This window comes from Argentina silus, assembly GCF_951799395.1.
Source record: "Argentina silus genome assembly, chromosome: 4".
Lineage (NCBI taxonomy): Eukaryota > Metazoa > Chordata > Actinopteri > Argentiniformes > Argentinidae > Argentina > Argentina silus.
This window is the reverse complement of record NC_139658.1, coordinates 9,627,451-9,644,332: the sequence shown is the minus strand read 5'-3', so window position 1 is coordinate 9,644,332 and position 16,882 is coordinate 9,627,451. Positions and strand designations below refer to the sequence as shown.

The 16,882-nt window shown below is 45.3% G+C and overlaps 2 protein-coding genes across 2 annotated transcripts; both read right to left on the bottom strand.

The window, feature by feature from the left end:
- Window positions 1–759: 759 nt before the first annotated feature.
- On the bottom strand, window positions 760–2,722 carry cav3 (caveolin 3). The gene is made up of 2 exons (XM_083669025.1): window positions 2,512–2,722; window positions 760–1,119 (listed from the first exon to the last, which is right to left on the bottom strand). The coding sequence occupies exons 1-2, from the start codon at window positions 2,632–2,634 to the stop codon at window positions 778–780; spliced, it is 465 nt and encodes a 154-aa protein (XP_083525151.1). The 5' UTR covers window positions 2,635–2,722; the 3' UTR covers window positions 760–777.
- Window positions 2,723–13,890: 11,168 nt separating this feature from the next.
- Window positions 13,891–16,104, bottom strand: LOC310803982 (caveolin-2-like; the record flags this gene model as incomplete). Its single annotated transcript, XM_083669023.1, has 3 exons — window positions 13,891–14,041; window positions 14,591–14,778; window positions 15,856–16,104. 3 exons carry the CDS (start codon window positions 16,102–16,104, stop codon window positions 13,891–13,893), a joined length of 588 nt encoding a protein of 195 aa, XP_083525149.1.
- Between the last annotated feature and the right edge of the window lie 778 nt (window positions 16,105–16,882).

Genomic DNA, 16,882 nt, shown 5'->3' with positions numbered 1-16,882 from the left:
TAACGGTGTTAGTGAAACAACTTAGAATTCATTTAACCCAAATATGCTCTAATGATATGATGTGAAAGAATTGTGAAGCAAAATTGATAATCCAAATAGAATATGTTTAATCGAAAAATGAATCAGTAGAGAAAATGTATTTCCATCTATTGCTTATTTGTTCTGTAGAAGATTACACAATATTGTTCAAGCTCTACAAGTCTCCATTCCATTGTACAATATCAACTAAACTATCATCAGGCACAAAACGTACACTTCATTTGCCTTCTGAACATACAGCTATATCAATTGAGAATTGGCCAAATAGAAGAGATTTGCATAGGCAGTATTGTCCTATGGTTGCTGCAATGCCGTACATGATTTCTCTGCGTTGTTGACGTCATGTGACAGAGGAGCCACAGTCAGTGGCGTATCATGGTATATTCAGACTGGGATAGACAGAAGTCCTGCTCATGGGAGCCACCCCTCTCTTCCCTCAATGAACAGCACTGGGACTTCCAATACTGTCGTGCCAGAGCTGTCACAAAAGCATACTGCAGGCTGCAGCTGTCACAGAGCCTCTAGAAGAAGTGGCTGCACTGAGCATGTCAGGAGTCAAGAGGGCTGGACGGGCGGGGCTCTGGGCTTCGGTGGGTGAGGGCATGGGTCCAGAAGGGCATCTTGGGAAATATGAGCCCACCAGGAGTGGTCATCCGGTGGACAAAAGAAGAGATGCAGTGTTTGTTTCATCTAATCACATTTGTAAACACTGCTGTGTGAGTTGTTGTTTTTTTTTTTTTAGACCTCTTTGCGCAGGGCCACACGCACGCTGCTGAAGATCTTGCCCAGAGCTTCGAAGAAGGGATCACAGAAGGTTTGGATGCAGAGGGAGTAGATGCGGCTGATGCACTGGGACTCAATCAGGCAGCTCTTAATGCACGGCATCACAGCCCAGATGTGGCAGAAAGAGATGCAGGCAAACAGGAAGCCCCAGATGAGCGCCACAGGGATACCAAAGATGGCCGACAGGATGCGGTAGCACCAGTACTTGGACACGGTGAAGGTGGTGTAGCTGAGCTTCCACACCCCGTCCAGGCTGTGTGTGCCGTCAGGCTCAGCGATGATGTCCTCAAACTCCACCTGGGGAGAATATCAATTATGAGCACCAAATCATAGTTTCTGTGCAAATCTGCAAAGACGTGAATGTAATTAAAAACAAAATGTTTTATGATTATGCACCATGACTTGCATCATAAAGTTATAAGATGGCTGTGATTCAGATTCAATAAGGTAAACAAGGGCATAAAGAAGGACCTTCTCTCATCTGTTGTATTTACTTACATAAAGTATATGGTCTTCATTTATTCATGGGTTATGAGAGCCCTGTCAACCCACACTATAGTGATTGGTTACATTTCTCTTAGTGGCCGGGTTGTTCAGAAATATGTTCCTGAGCTCCTGATCAATATGCATGCATGGCCCTAACTCTTCTGTAAGCACGATTTGGATGTTTCCGGAAACCCAGAGTTCCTTCATGTAAAATTCATGAGGCCTACAACGGAGATTGCTTGTTGTATTCAGTATCCGACACCTGGTCTTTGCAAAAAAAACCTGGCTTGTGCATAGTCATCTGCAACTCAACATTGAATGGCAATTAACTTGTCAATGATCATGACAGGCGGATGTTACATGTAGCAGATGCCTTGCAGATGTAAACCTCATTTTCCATAACAGTAAATAGAATTATACGTTCTCTACTCCTACATAGAACTAATTATAGGCATGGTCTCAATTATGTTCTCCTTTTGTTTTTGAATATCTCTGTAATTTTAGGCTGAAATTGACAGAACATTTGAATTTAATTCAACCTATAATAAGCCAATGAAGTAGTTGTGAATAATTTATCTTAACAGATCTTAACTGATGAGAGAAATACTGGAAAATATGATTTCACCATATGGAGTGTTTTGCCCCTCACACTCTATGACTCAAAAAGTGCACATTCTGTTCTAGATATGTTCTTAATCAGTGTCAATAATCATCAAACCGTGAAAGTAAGCGTTCACAATCAAACACAGAGTGTAGAGAGCTCTCACATGAGTGCCCCATACTTAACAGATGACTCACTCTATTCTGTGAACATGTTTCCATAACCCCTGTTTAGTCAGACAGTTCACAATCTCCTTCCATGGGCTCCTTGGGCTCAGGGGAAATATTCTGCCGTAATGTGTACACATGGTGTCAAACACAGGAAAAGCAGAGATACAGCTCAGAAAAGAAACAGTCTCATATCCCTGTCACACCCCTTTACCCCCGTTCCAGGAATAACCCTTGTGTGGCAAGCTGGGGCAGGAGAAATAGGCCTGGGGACTATTTTGGGACCTACTCAGCAGCAAAGCAACATACTACACTGCGTTGGCTGTATTAGTGAATAGGGATTGAAACATTTCTTTCCATTCCCAAGGCAGAAAGGAGTTAAATCAACAAAGCCGGTATGTGTGTGAGGGGGTGGCGCGGTCATGGTCCACATACCTTGACAACATCTTCATTGATCTGTTTGGGGTCTCTGTTGATCAGGTCGATCTCCTTAATGCGGCTGTCTGGCTTTACGATCTTCTCCTCGGTGGTGGTGTTGTACTGGTACTGGTCCGCCATGGTGGGGCCGCGGGCCCTTGCTGGGGCAGAGGCAGAGGAGAAAAGGGCGTGGAGGGCTGGGCAGAGGAGAGGAGAGTGAGAGTGAACCCTCTCAAAGCAGACTGCAGGCGGCCCCCTCAGTCCCGCTGACCCTCCCCTGTCACGACTGTGACGACACGTCTGAAATGCCAGCGGACAGCTGCTACAGACACCCTGCTGCAAATGGGGACCTAGACCCCAACCCTGGCACACACCCTACACACACACACACACACACACACACACACACACACCGACACACAGACATGCACACATACACATACTGACACACATACATGCACACACATGCACACAAGCACACACACATGCACAGACGCGCGCACACACACACACACACACACACACACACACACACACACACACACACACACACACATATACACACCGCGTAAAAGCATATCTTAAAGGGGAACCCAAGGCTGTGTCACATTTCACACAGGTCTGTTGGGTCAGGGCTTGCATGGTGGCACGAATTTCCACCCTAGGGTGATGCAGTGGGGACGCTCCCACTCTCCCACTCTCCCACTCTCCCACTCCTCTTCCTACTTCAACCAACAGCTCAAAACCCTGCAATCTCCTAAAGGAAAAGCATTCTCATTTGTCATAGATACAGTACAGTAGAAACCCACTCGATATGATATGCCTAGTCAGCAGAAGCTTAATAGAACATTTCACCAAATGAATTACAGTAGATAATTGAAATTTAATTTACATTATGGATCTAATTAGCTGCAGTACAGTACTCTCATTTTCCCACGATGTTATGAAATGATGAATTTTTTGAAAGCCCTTATTTCGCTCTGGGTTTAATAAGTGTAAGGAATACAGTCCTTTCCGGCAGAAAGGATTCCAGGTTGATTGATCTTTCCTAAAGGTTTCAGTCACACTCCTCCGGTCATGAACACAGGGTTCATGTTGTCATCCCAGGGTTGTGTATTCACCATCCACCTCCCTTCATTCAGACATAGGTGAACGTGATCCCCCTGTAACCTCACATGTCACAGAGGTTGAACTCATCTCCTCCTACCACACATGTATGTATTCATGAATGTATTCATGGATGTATTCATGGATGTATTTATAGAAGCAGGTGTGCTCAGTTAGCAGGTTATGTGGTCCTGCATTATTATATTAATGATTATGACCCTGACCCCCATGATTATGAGCCTGGCGTGTCCATGTGTTCCCTAGAAGATTCATTTACAACAAGAGGAATTTAATTTGGTAAGTGTAGGTGAAGTACACGTTAGGTCCTGGCCCCGTTTCCCATGCTAATTGTATTAAAAGGTGAGAAACCTCTGTTTAGAGGCATTCCCCAGTGGTTTAGCAGTATGTTACCGTTACTGTTGTCTATGTTAACTGAGATATAGAGTGGCTTTCAGAAAAAGACAGATGCCCTCCTGACAACCTGATTTAGGTTTTGGAGGAACTAACCTTTACTCATCTGTCTGTCATGAGTTTGTCATCCAACTTAATGTTAATAAACTATTACTGGCACTGCAAATGTTACAGTTGACAAGCTACCAACCCAATTAAAGCACCTGTTTAATTAATTACACCGCCATCATTTCCTGCCAACATATGCTATGGGCTATACAGCTTGCAAGTAGAATTTGAAAAATGTCCCTGTTATTTATGAGCTGACCCTTACGAGCAGTGAAATATTGTTGTGCAAGTGTTTAATTGAGCTATATTGCTGGAACAGCACATTGCAGGGAGCCAGCACTGGCAATGTATCTTGGCAAACACAAGACCACCGTGAAACAGATATTGTATATGTATTCATTTTTATGGCATCCAAGGAACATCTTAATAGGAACAGATAGAGAGAGACAGAGAGAGAGAGAAAGAGAGAGACTTTTGTCATCTGGATTTTTGAATTATTATTTGTATTGTCTCACCTGAAATGATAAAAATATGAATGAAAAGGTATTTCAGACTTATGGTGTCATTGCACAGGGAAAGATGACCAGCAGTTACACCATCTCAGAGGCCCATGGAACAATTGCAAAGCAGCAGAGAAATATTTCAAATGCCCAGGGCTGCACTGCTCTGTTGAAAAAATACATATGTTTAATACAAAATAACTTGTATTAAATGATTATGAGATTAGTTGAAGGTCTCCACTCTGCACTTTAAGAAAGTTGATTGTTCCTGGTATAATACAATTGGTTATGAGAGTATAAGTAGTACAAATGCATAAATATGTTAACTGTGTGTGTGTGTGTGTATGTGTGTGTGTGTGTGTGTGTGTGTGTGTGTGTGTGTGTGTGTGTGTGTGTGTGTGTGTGTGTGTGTGTGTGCATGCGTGCATGCGTGCATGCGTGCATGTGTGTGTGTGCACACACATTGCGATCCCATCGGGGTAAATAAGTACAGAATTGATCCATAGGCATCTACAGCATCAAAACTATCTGCTTAGACAACCCTATAAAATTCAATACTCTCCCAAAATACAACTCTGATTCATTCAGTCTTCCATGCATCTCCACAGTTGTTCCCATCAGTCAGAACTTTCTATATTTGCATGTTGTATAAACAAGCCCATAGATACAGTATGTCGTAGTCAATGTGATGGAGGAGGAGGGGGAGGAGGAGGAGGAGGAAGAGGAGGAAGAGTAAGCAAGATCAACAGTCATAGCAGCCTATATCACTATTGGCAGCCTGTTGCTATTTATCCACATCAACACAGCATAGTCCAGTCGTGAGTAAAATAAGCCTGCGTTGAGGAAGCGTGACATTAGGGCAGTCAGTAATGTGCCCTGCCCTAGCCCAGCCCCAGCTCCCTGTGGACAGAGAGAGAGAGAGAGAGGGGGAGAGAGGGAGAGAGGGAGAGAGATAGAGAGAGAGAGAGAGAAAGAGAGAGAGAGAAAGAGAGTGTGTGTGTGTGTGTGTGTGTGTGTGTGTGTGTCTGCGTGTGCGTGTGCGTGTGTGCATGTGTGTGTGTGTGTGAGAGAGAGAGAGAGAGAGAGAGAGAGAGGGAGAGACAGAGGGAAAGGAGGGAGTGGAGGAATGGGATCAGAGTGCGTGTGAGCAGGAGCCAACCCAATTAGAGGAGTATTCTCAGCGTGGTGTTAGAGGAGGAGAGGGGCCGGGGCGCGGAGGAAGAGCGACAGAAATAGATTCCAGAGTGTCAGGGTGGGTAGATGGGCACTCCTCCTGCCTCTCCTGTGGATGTCAATATAAAGTAAACTGAGTCTGGCCATGCATCGCTCCTTGGTCCTGTTAACAGACTATTCAGACAGACACTGGCTGATAGACTAGCTACACAGAGGAATACACAGTCCATACATGATAGAAAACTAATAAACTAATAATAAAATAAACATTGAGGTTCAAACTCTTTTTGGCGTGCAATCTTTTGACAGCAGGGCCTAATAAACAGCAAAGGGAAGTGGTTTGTGTGGTGTGTGTGTTTTTTCCCTCCCTGCAACTGTTGATGCACTTCAGATCCCAGAGCAGTTGTCTCCCAGGGGCAGGGATGAGTCACTGCAGTTGTCCTTCAAAATGACTCATCGTTTACAAAGAAGATGGGAGCGGACCGGGAAACATGGCTGTTTCACATGTCACTGTGTCTCCGAGCTGCTCCAAAGAGAGGCACTGTCTGACGGAGCCGAGAAACTACAATGAGCAACGGTGTGGTGTGTTCCTGGTGTGCAGCAGTATCTCACAACAGCTGCGCTACTGTAGGCCTTTGAAGTTCACATCATTCATTCAAATGACAGCAGGCAGTGTGTTTAGAAGAGATAATTGCAAAAGCCTATTCAGGCTCTAGAGACAAATCGGCAGCTTGAGCTAATTTTAGAGTGCTTTTAGTAAGGCGGACTGCTATCCTACTAAACATGGATACATGAATCCTGAACTCAAGTTTAAATCCACCTGGCTTTACAGAACTCCAGCCTGTTTATTTTACTTAGAACTCTGACATGGTACTGAACTCAACAAGTATTGCAAGAAGACACAACCAGTAACTGTTGGTTGATGTAACAGGACACTGAAGTGCATACTTCAGAAGTGCATCCCAGATTCACTTGACACCATCACTCTGGGAAAGAGAAAGCCCTTTCAACTTGCAAACACGGTCTATTGCCTACTTTCCTGAGACAGACAGAAGAAGATTGTGCAGTCAGGAGAAAATCGAATTCAACACACCTATCTGACTCTGGGTATACAAGCATCACTGGCTACATACCCTAATCTGTTTTGTCAGGGGGAACTTTTAATTTTCACCAGACAGACAGAGAGAGAGAGAGAGAGAGAGAGAGAGAGAGAGAGAGAGAGAGAGAGAGAGAGAGAGAGAGAGAGAGAGAGAGAGAGTTGGTGGCATCAGGAATTCACCAACATTGAAGACTGAAAAAAGGACTGAAAATTATGGTTTCATATACATGTGCATTATGTATATTTCAGACTAGCTACTTGGGAGAGTACAGTACACTATGCATGATAGAAAACACTGGGCATATAACCAATGAGAAACTTTTTAGAATTTTTACAGCAGGGCCTAATAAACAAGAAGGGGAATGGTAGTGGGAAGTGGTTTGTGTGGTGTATGCGTGCGTGCGTGCGTGTGTGTGTGTGTGTGTGTGTGTGTGTGTGTGTGTGTGTGTGTGTGTGTGTGTGTGTGTGTGTGCGTGTGTGCATGTGTGTGTGTGTGTGTGAGAGAGAGAGAGACAGAAAGAAGTACAGAAGATGAGCACAGAACAGATTTTACAAAATGTCCAGTTCATGTGATTCTCAATGGCAAGAAGACTATGTGACATCACAGTACAAGATAACTCAAGCACTTCTTTTCCATTGCCATGCAAATGCTGAACGATCAAAATGAATTTACTTTTGAAAAGGATAATATCACAATCAAACAAAACAACAAGGTAGATTTTTACATTTAGAATGTTTGGTAAATAAGCACCAGTGATTTGAATACATTCCATTTCATTACCATGGCAATTCTGAGTTGTAGAAAAACAATGACATTTGACTATGATATCACAATGAAATATAGCAACTTCAACGGAATGTTGGAATCTAGAATGTTTGGTTGATAGGCGCCAATGTTGATTTAGAATTCAGTGTTGGTGGTAACAACCCCAAAACTAGACACATGATTCATTTCTGCTTCCAAAGATTCCTGTTTTTTCCAAAATGAGCTTCAATTTTCAGCGAATTGACCCCTCTGACCCAAGACTGCCACAAGGCAACAATAGACAACTTAGACCACCATCAAATTCCATCAACAATGGTGGGTTTCAAACTTTACAGCATTTGTTTCTAGAGTATAGCAATTACCAAGGCTTATTTTCAAGTACTTCTCAATAGTCAAATAGTCAAATTCAAAATGAGTTTAAGTGCTTATAGAACTGCTTGTTAAGTTCTACAACCATGTATACTGTATGTGTCTTTCAGGTCAGCCACAGCCTTCCATTCCACACTTCTTGTTAGGCCCTCTGATCGCGACCCCAGTGAACCTTCAAGGGCAGACCCTGAGATATGTGGGCAATTTCAACCTGCAGATAGTGCAGCCCCCTAGACCACTGGTGGTACAGGAGGAAGAAGAGGAGGTCTCACCTCCACCAAGCCCACTGTCTGCGGCATCGGATGATTCACGGGACTCAGACCTGTGGTCTGAGTACACCATTTCAACAGTAAATATCCCTCTTTTTACCTCACAGCAAGATATTTAGACTGAATAATACAATATCCTACCTATTGGCTTATTTCACAATATGTTCATTTTCTTTTCTTTTAATGTCATTCATATTTTTATTAATATGTTCATCTTCTACAGTCTTCCTCTTCTCGACCTTCCTCGCCAGAGGAAGTTTCTCGACCTTCCTCACCAGAGGAAGTGGCGGTCACCCTCCGTGGAGGGGATGCACTGAGCCATTTCCGTGTGCACTGTGCTGTAGGGGAGGAAGCTATGCTGTTACCCCAGCCTTGGTTCACTGCTCCAGTGAGTACCTATCTCTCTACCAGACTGTCAATACTGTTAACTAATAGTGAAATAGAAAGAAGACGGTTAATCTACAAGTAGGTTGATAACATTTACCATAGTAAGAGTTCTCCAAAACTTATCCCGACCACTTTTTCTCCAGCCTCCTCCTCCTCCTCCTCCATCATCCTCTGATTCAGAAGAGGAAGACAGGCGGACACCTGATGCACAGCCCACCACGTCCACAGTAAGTGCCTCTCTTTTTATCTCCTAGCAAGACTATATGGTCTATACTTTCGTAAAAAGTCACTGTACATCTTACTAAATTGTTTATTCTATCATTTGTTCATTTTCTACAGCCTTCCTCTTCTCAGCCTTGCTTGCCAGAGCAGGCGGCCCCCTCTCGCAATGCTGGTACACCCAACATGCCTGCTGCCCCAGTGCTGCCCCCTGGGACAATAAGAGTGGCGGACCTCAGATACGTGGGGACATTCAACCACCCTCAGCCTCCCTCCATGGTGGGATACCCCCCCACTGCACCATGCCCAACCCAGGTGTTCCCTGCTGCAGAGAGGAGAGTATGGTGGACCCCCCAGGCTCAGTTCACTGCTCCAGTGAGTATCTCTCTATCTACCAAACTCTCATCACAGTTTAAAAAACACTTTCAACGAATTGTTAATTTGTGTTAAATTGTGCACCATTTGAGAAATGATTGCCAGAAACAAGTCAGATTATCTGCATTTGAGATGAGTGAATTTAACATGGTAAAAGTTCTCCAAAACATATCCTGACTTCATTTTCTACAGCCTTCCTCTTCTCAACCTTGCTTGCCAGAGCAGGCGGCCCCCTCTCGCAATGCTGGTACACCCAACATGCCCGCTGCCCCAGTGCTGCCCCCTGGGGCAATCAGAGTCGCGAACCTCAGATACGTGGGGACATTCAACCACCCTCAGCCTCCCACCATGGTGGGATACCCCCCCACTGCACCACGCCCACCCCAGGTGCTCCCTGCTGCAGAGAGGAGAGTATGGTGGACCCCCCAGGCTCAGTTCACTGCTCCAGTGAGTACCTCTCTGTCTACCAAACTCTCATCACAGTTAAAAAACATTTCAATGAATTGTCAATTTGTGTTAAATTGTGCACCTTTTGATAAATGGTTGCCAGAAACAAGTCAGATTATCTGCATTTGGGATGAATGAATGGTAAAAGTTCTCCAAAACATATCCTGACTTCATTTTCTACAGCCTTCCTCTTCTCGATCTTGCTTGCCAGAGCAGACGGCCCCCTCTCGCAATGCTGGTGCACCCAACATGCCCGCTGCCCCAGTGCTGCCCCCTGGGGCAATCAGAGTGGATGACCTCAGATACGTGGGGACATTCAATCCCCCCCCTGCACCAAGCCTACCCCGGGTGCTCCCAGCTGTAGTGAGTACCTCTCTATTTACTAAACTCTCATCACAGTTAAAACAGTTTAAAGAAATCATGAAATTTTGCACCATTTGAGAAATGTTAGGCAGAAACAAGTCAGATTATCTCACACATCCTGACCTCATATTTTTCTACAGCCTGCCACGCCTTGCATTCAGACTACTTTGCAGCCTGACACGCTCAGTCTCCAACAGTTGGACTGCATGGAGCGGTGCCAGCAGAACCTGTTCAACGAGCTCATCTCTGTAGAACAGTACCACCTCTCACAGCTACAGTCCAACAGCTCCCTGTCTATGAAGGAGAGGGCGAGGCGGTCCTGCTTCCACTCAGAACGGGAGGACTATGCTAAATGGGTCCGCTCCAGAGAGCGTGAGGTCTATGAGCGAAGAATGAAAAAGCTGAAGAGAAAGGCCCGGAGAGAGAGAAGAGAGCAAGAGATAAACAGGCAGCGTGAAGAGGTGGTGGAGCCTCCACAAAACAGGCAGCGTGAAGAGGTGGTGGAGCCTCCACAAAAGAGGCAGCGTGAAGAGGTGGTGGAGCCTCCACAAAAGAGGCAGCGTGAAGAGGTGGTGGAGCCTCCACAAAAGAGGCAGCGTGAAGAGGTGGTGGAGCCTCCACAAAAGAGGCAGCGTGAAGAGGTGGTGGAACCTCCACAAAAGAGGCAGCGTGAAGAGGTGGTGGAGCCTCCACAAAAGAGGCAGCGTGAAGAGGTGGTGGAGCCTCCACAAAACAGGCAGCGTGAAGAGGTGGTGGAGCCTCCACAAAAGAGGCAGCGTGTGAGCTCCGACTCAGAGGGGGAGATGGATGAACTGGAGGCCATTCCGGGGACCTCCAGGTCTTACTGATTGAATGGACTGTACCCATGTGTTTACTCAATACTTAATTATTTTGTTTAAGTAGTAGTAGTAATACAAAAGTAATAACATCAGATAAAAGTAATAATATAAGATAAATAAAGAATAAAAATAAAGAAAAATTCGGATGAGTCTTTTTTTTAGTGAGATTTCTCTGTGGGAAACTAATCAAACAATGTCTATGCTTTTAATTTGGTGTGTGTGTGTGTGTGTGTGTGCCCTTGCTTGGTGATGGATCTCTGATGTGTGTGTGTGTGTGTGTGTATCTTCCCTACCTTGCACATTAATGCGTCCCTGGTGTGTCCCTGGCCCTCGGAGTTGTAGACCTCATTGTTATGCATAAAATGGAATGAGGAATGGTATTAACTCACATTCCATCAAGGTGAAGCACTCCAGCTGGGTGGTATGTCCCTGCTAGTGCGTAGGTCTCTGTCAGGAAGCGCACTTTGATGCTCGGAGCAGACTTCCTAGGGTTCACTGGGGTGAGAGAAATGGAATGTTACCTCAGAAAATGTGAAAGCAACATGAAAGCAAATTGTTCAACAGTCATTTAAATGCTTTCTTCATCCAAAAGCAGCATACTGTACTCTATTGTCCACTGTTTGTTGCTAAATATTCTCAACTTTGTCAATAATTTATAAAGTATTGTGGAAGTCATAAATAGCTCATTTTTCTATCTCACACCCAAACATATTCGCGGACACAAACATATTTGTGCGCACACACACACACACACACACACACACACACACACACACACACACACACACACACACACACACACACACACACACACACACATATTCGTTATGAATATTCGTTCCTGAATATTCTTACGATTGATGCCACAGTTGATGCCCACTGCCCAGCCTCTCTCATGGAAAGGCCATGATTGACAACTTGGTCAATAACTGTGGCATGAAAGACTTTGTATTCCCCTCTGAACTACTCCACTACCCGCATCTGAACCCCTCTACCCCAATGAACCCCTCTACCTCTATGGACCCCTCTACCTCTATGGGCCCCTCTACCTCTATGAGCCCCTCTACCTCTATGAACCCCTCTACCTCTATAGACCCTTCTACCTCTATGGGCCCCTCTACCTCTATGGGCCCCTCTACCTCTATGGGCCCCTCTACCTCTCCTTTGTCCTTGCCCTCTGCCTCTTACTTGGTCCATTTTTGCAAATATCAACTCAGAGGTGACCTCCTTTATGCATGAATAAGGACTGATTGCTGATTGAATTATTGTGCAAAGATGTTTTGCACATGTGCAGAAGAGGTTCACATTCAAGAGGGTAATTTTTGTGTGTGTGTGTTCTTACCTGTATGAAGCTGCATGACTGGCCCTGGCAGTCCAGAAATTTGAGACTCAAAAACTGTTGAGTGGTCAAGTTTATCAACATTTATTTATCCAAGGAAAACACACTGAGACCAAGGTCTCTTTTTGCGGGTGCACCCTGTCCACCACATATAAATAGAGGTTGTACATTTTGCTATGAAATGTTTACTTTGTAAGCTAGCAACAGTGCAAATAGCCTTCAGTGCAGCTAGGGTTAGCTGTTCAAAAGTCTTATGGCCTGGAGGTAGAAACTGTCAGTCTGAGACCGGATGCACCGATACCGTCTGCCAGACAGTAGCAGAGAGAACAGACCATGAACAGACCGGCAGAGAGAACAAACCTAATTGACTGAGAAATGTTGCAGAAGTATTTTTGATGTAATGTAACCTAATCTCCTGACAGAAGGCCATAATTACGTTTGTACAGTATATGGCTTAGAGACAGTAACATAAGGTATTTTAGTCAGTGGGAGGTGTGTGTGTGTGTGTGTGTGTGTGTGTGTGTGTGTGTGTGTGTGTGTGTGTGTGTGTGTGTGTGTGTGTGTGTTGGTATATGTGTGTGCATGAGAGAGAGAGTGAGAGAGAGAGAGAGAGACAACAAGGCGATATGGTAACAGAGCCCTGGATCCATCTCCACTAGGAGGGTAGTGAGTTGGATCTCCAGGGTGAGAGTCTGGAGGGGATACAGGCTGTCTGGGACAATAGTGTTAGATGTTACAGTGACGAGGAGAGGGGGAGGGGGGGGAAGGAGAGTGCAGGAACACTGATTCAGAAGAGGACGACCTAGAAGAGGAAGGCACTGTGCTACAAGAGTCTGCTGCTCAGAGTGTGAGGTCTACAAACACAGAGTGACACAGCTGAGGAAAAGAAAGGCCTGGCCAGAGAGAGAGAGAGAGAGAGAGAGAGAGAGAGAGAGAGAGAGAGAGAGGTGATAGAGCCTCCACCAAAGAGGCAGTGTGTGAGGTCTGACCAGCTGTGACTCTTGACAGGAGGGGGAGATGGACTGAATGAAATGTGCCCATGTGTTTACTCAATACTGATTTATTTTATTGAAGTAGTAATAATGAGATCGTAAAAGTCATACGATAATAACATAAATAAATAGTTATCAATCAATAATTCTATCATAAAAATCTGATGAGTCTTTTTTTTTCAGTGTAGGTATCTTCATGGAAAATGAATCCAGCAATGCTGATCTTGTTAACTCAGTATGTGTGTGTGTGTGTGTGTGCGTGTTTTTGTCTACACATACGTGTGTGTGTGCGTGCGTGTGTTTTTGTCTGCACATACGTGTGTGTGTGCACGTGTGCGTGCGTGCGTGTGTGTGTGTGTGTGTGTGTGTGTGTTTTTGTCTGCACATACGTGTGTTTACATGTGTGTGTTCTCACCATTGTGAAATGTGTGCTAATCAAAACAGGAAACAGATGTCATTTGAGATTATTTATGTCATTTCCTTTCGATATGTACAAAAAAAATATTACAAGTGATGTTTAATGAATCTGTCCCTCGCCGAGTACAATGCAACATGATTGCTAACGACTCGGTTCCTCTCTTCTGAACACTTGGCCTCCAGTAGCACTTTCCCCGCTGCTCCCCCTTGCAGTATTCCTTCCCTCACCCCTTAAAACTCCCTCAGCAGCTTGCCTGCTGACAGTGCTGTTAATGTATTAGTCCCGAGCCAGACGGATGTTGATGCCTCCACAGCACTTCCCCATGCTCTTAAAGAAGGGGGCTATGGCGATGTTCAGCACGCTGCCCCACACTGTCTGAACCCAGTGCATGTTGATCAGGAAGAGCTGCATACAGGGCATAATCAACCTGGGGAGTCACAGAGAGGAATAGGACTTGAGAATTATTAAACACTTTGGCCAACGGCTCGCATAAACAGTAAATGCTCTGGTTTTTAGAGCACAGTGCTTGCAGCATATTGATTCCCACATTGGCCACAATAATATTTCATATTATGTCACTGCGCAGGAAGCTAAATAATTGTGTACAAAAGCGTCTAATGATGTTGGAATCACCTCGCTGAGGAATGCATGGAATGGAATCAAAAACGTGTATCCGTCCTCTGATTTTTCCCTCCACCGGTTTCCACTGGTATTGACTGCCCCCACCTGGCTCAACCTAGCCCTTTTCATCACTGATGCTGCGCTTTACTATGATATGTGTGTGTATCTGTATATTCATTTGTTGTGTTTATATATCACGTTTTCTAACGTGCATTATGCGCAATGTCTTTTATACAGCTGCGAAACCGATCGCCCAAGAGCGGGACAATAGCGTTTTCTGAATTCTGAAATGACATATAATCATCTATCACCCTGCAGTAACACAACAAACTCCTACAAGGTCGAATGGACCCACCAGATGTGCAGGCAGCTGAGCACGGCGAAGAGGACCCCGGCCACCAGCGAGACGGGCACGGCCAGGAGGAGGGAGATGAGGCGGTAGAACCACAGTCTGGACACCTCAAATAGGGCGTGGCTCCACAGCCACACCTTATCGAAGCTCCGAACCGAGGGTGGCTCTGCTATGACGTCCACGAAGGTCACCTCAGGGGACACAGGGGAAACAAAGGTCAATGCATGCTCTCCTTTTAGTATTTAGTGTATGACAGGGGTGGTGAGAGGAAGCTTTGACAAAAGAGTTTCTTGGATGTAAACGGATTGTTGTTTCCATACTTGACCTCAATAACTAGGACTCATAGACATGTTACTATCACACTCTGATGTAAACCCACTGCAAATCATGAGACTTGACTGATCACTCATTGGGTCTCTGTGAGGATGAGCCCTTCACTGATCTGCAAGCTCTGATGAGATGACACGCAGACTGTGTCAGCTCCATCCACTTGAGGTCAGCATTGCACAACACACTGCTGTCTACCATCGGATGCCACATTGATGAAAAGCAGATATTCTCTATTGCATACACAGTGTCACAATCTCCCCTCAGAGACAGAGACAGACTAAATCATACCATTAAAGAGAAGAGCTTTGGGATATGCGTGTAAGCTCATCTTAACACAGTAAACAAGTTGATATATATAGAAGTATATAGAAGTATGTGCAAGTATGACATCTCTTCAAAAGTGTTTCCCCACTGGCTATTTATGGATGTTCTTTTCACGTTCAGTGTGTCTTACAATGTCAATACATCATTATAACCACAACAGCTCTCTTGCTTCGGTCCTCTCTGTTTACCTTCTGTGTAATCTAGAAGTCAACAGAGGAGGTTGGGGTTTGTACAAACAGAGCATTTACCGTCCTCCTTCTGTCTAAACCACCACTGTACTGTACCTTAGAGTTTACCGTCTGTACTGTGTGTGCTGTGCTGTGTGTGCTGTGCTGTGCTGTGCTGTGCTGTGCTGTGCTGTGCTGTGCTGTGTGTGTGTATGTGCATCTGCATGTGCATGTGTGTGTGTGTGTGTGTGTGTGTGTGTGTGTGTGTGTGTGTGTGTGTGTGTGTGTGTGTGTGTGTGTGTGTGCATGCATGCGTGTGTGTGTGTATACGTTTGTGCATGTGTGTGTGTGTGTGTGTGTGTGTGTGTGTGTGTGTGTGTGTGTGTATGTGTGTGTGTGTGTGTGTGTGTGTGTGTGTGTGTGTGTGTTTGTGTGTGTGTGTGTTACCTTCAGACACTTGTTGACTCCCTTTGGATCCCTATCGTTAACAAGAGGCCTTGTGTCACTGTGAGCAGAAACAGAATTCTCCTCGGTTTGCACCTCATCCTCAACCTCTACCTCCACCTGGTTCTCTGGTACTCCCTCTCCATGTCCCCCCGGTGGTATCGGACGTCGGACCCACAGCGGGGTCTCCTCCTGCTCCTCGATGTCCTCCAGGTCGAGCCGTGTCTCGGCTGGCTTGCCCCCCGTGCTCATGGTGTGTGTGTGTGTGTGTGCCTCAGCGGTGTGGGGCGAGGCTGGGCAGTGAGAGGGGATGAGGGGGGTCCTCCCTGGAGGTTGACCACCATAGACCAATCCCACTGCCCCCTCCCTCCCAACCCCCCTTCCTTCAGTAGCTTTGTCAGTAGCACCCTAGTGGGACATTGTGGACGGGTGACTGTACGCCCGCTGGCTGAGGAATGCCCTTATTGGCTTTCACAGGACCATCACTTATCCCATTCTACCTCATCCATCTGACAGGCCAAATTAAAGAGCTCATTTTGACCTGTGTGAGAGACTTTATAATGGATGGGCAAGAGCTGTTCCCCACACAGTAATTGACAGAGGAAACATTAGCAGATGATAGACACTAACAATATACAAGGCGTGGGTGTAGACTTGATTAGGTCCATCGACAATCCTATGATAATCACAACCCCAGATCATGTTGATAATGCTGCCTCATCTAACTGTCACATCTCAATGGATGGTCAGAAAACTCATAACGTTGTAGAGCAGTGACATACAGAATTCATGGTTCCACAGCGCCCTCTGTTGGTCAAGGCTTGCAATATGATTGCCAGACAGACACTCTTTACACGAGAATGGACAAGGGGATAGAATGGATAAAAAAAAAGTATGATAACCAATTGTATTGACATATTACAGTATCTCAACCCTCAACTCCATTGTCTGAATTTCAGTTTCCCCTCCTGGTCTTGTATAGCCGACCAAGCTCATAGTTATCTACCATGCAGTGAAGAGCTGATCTCAG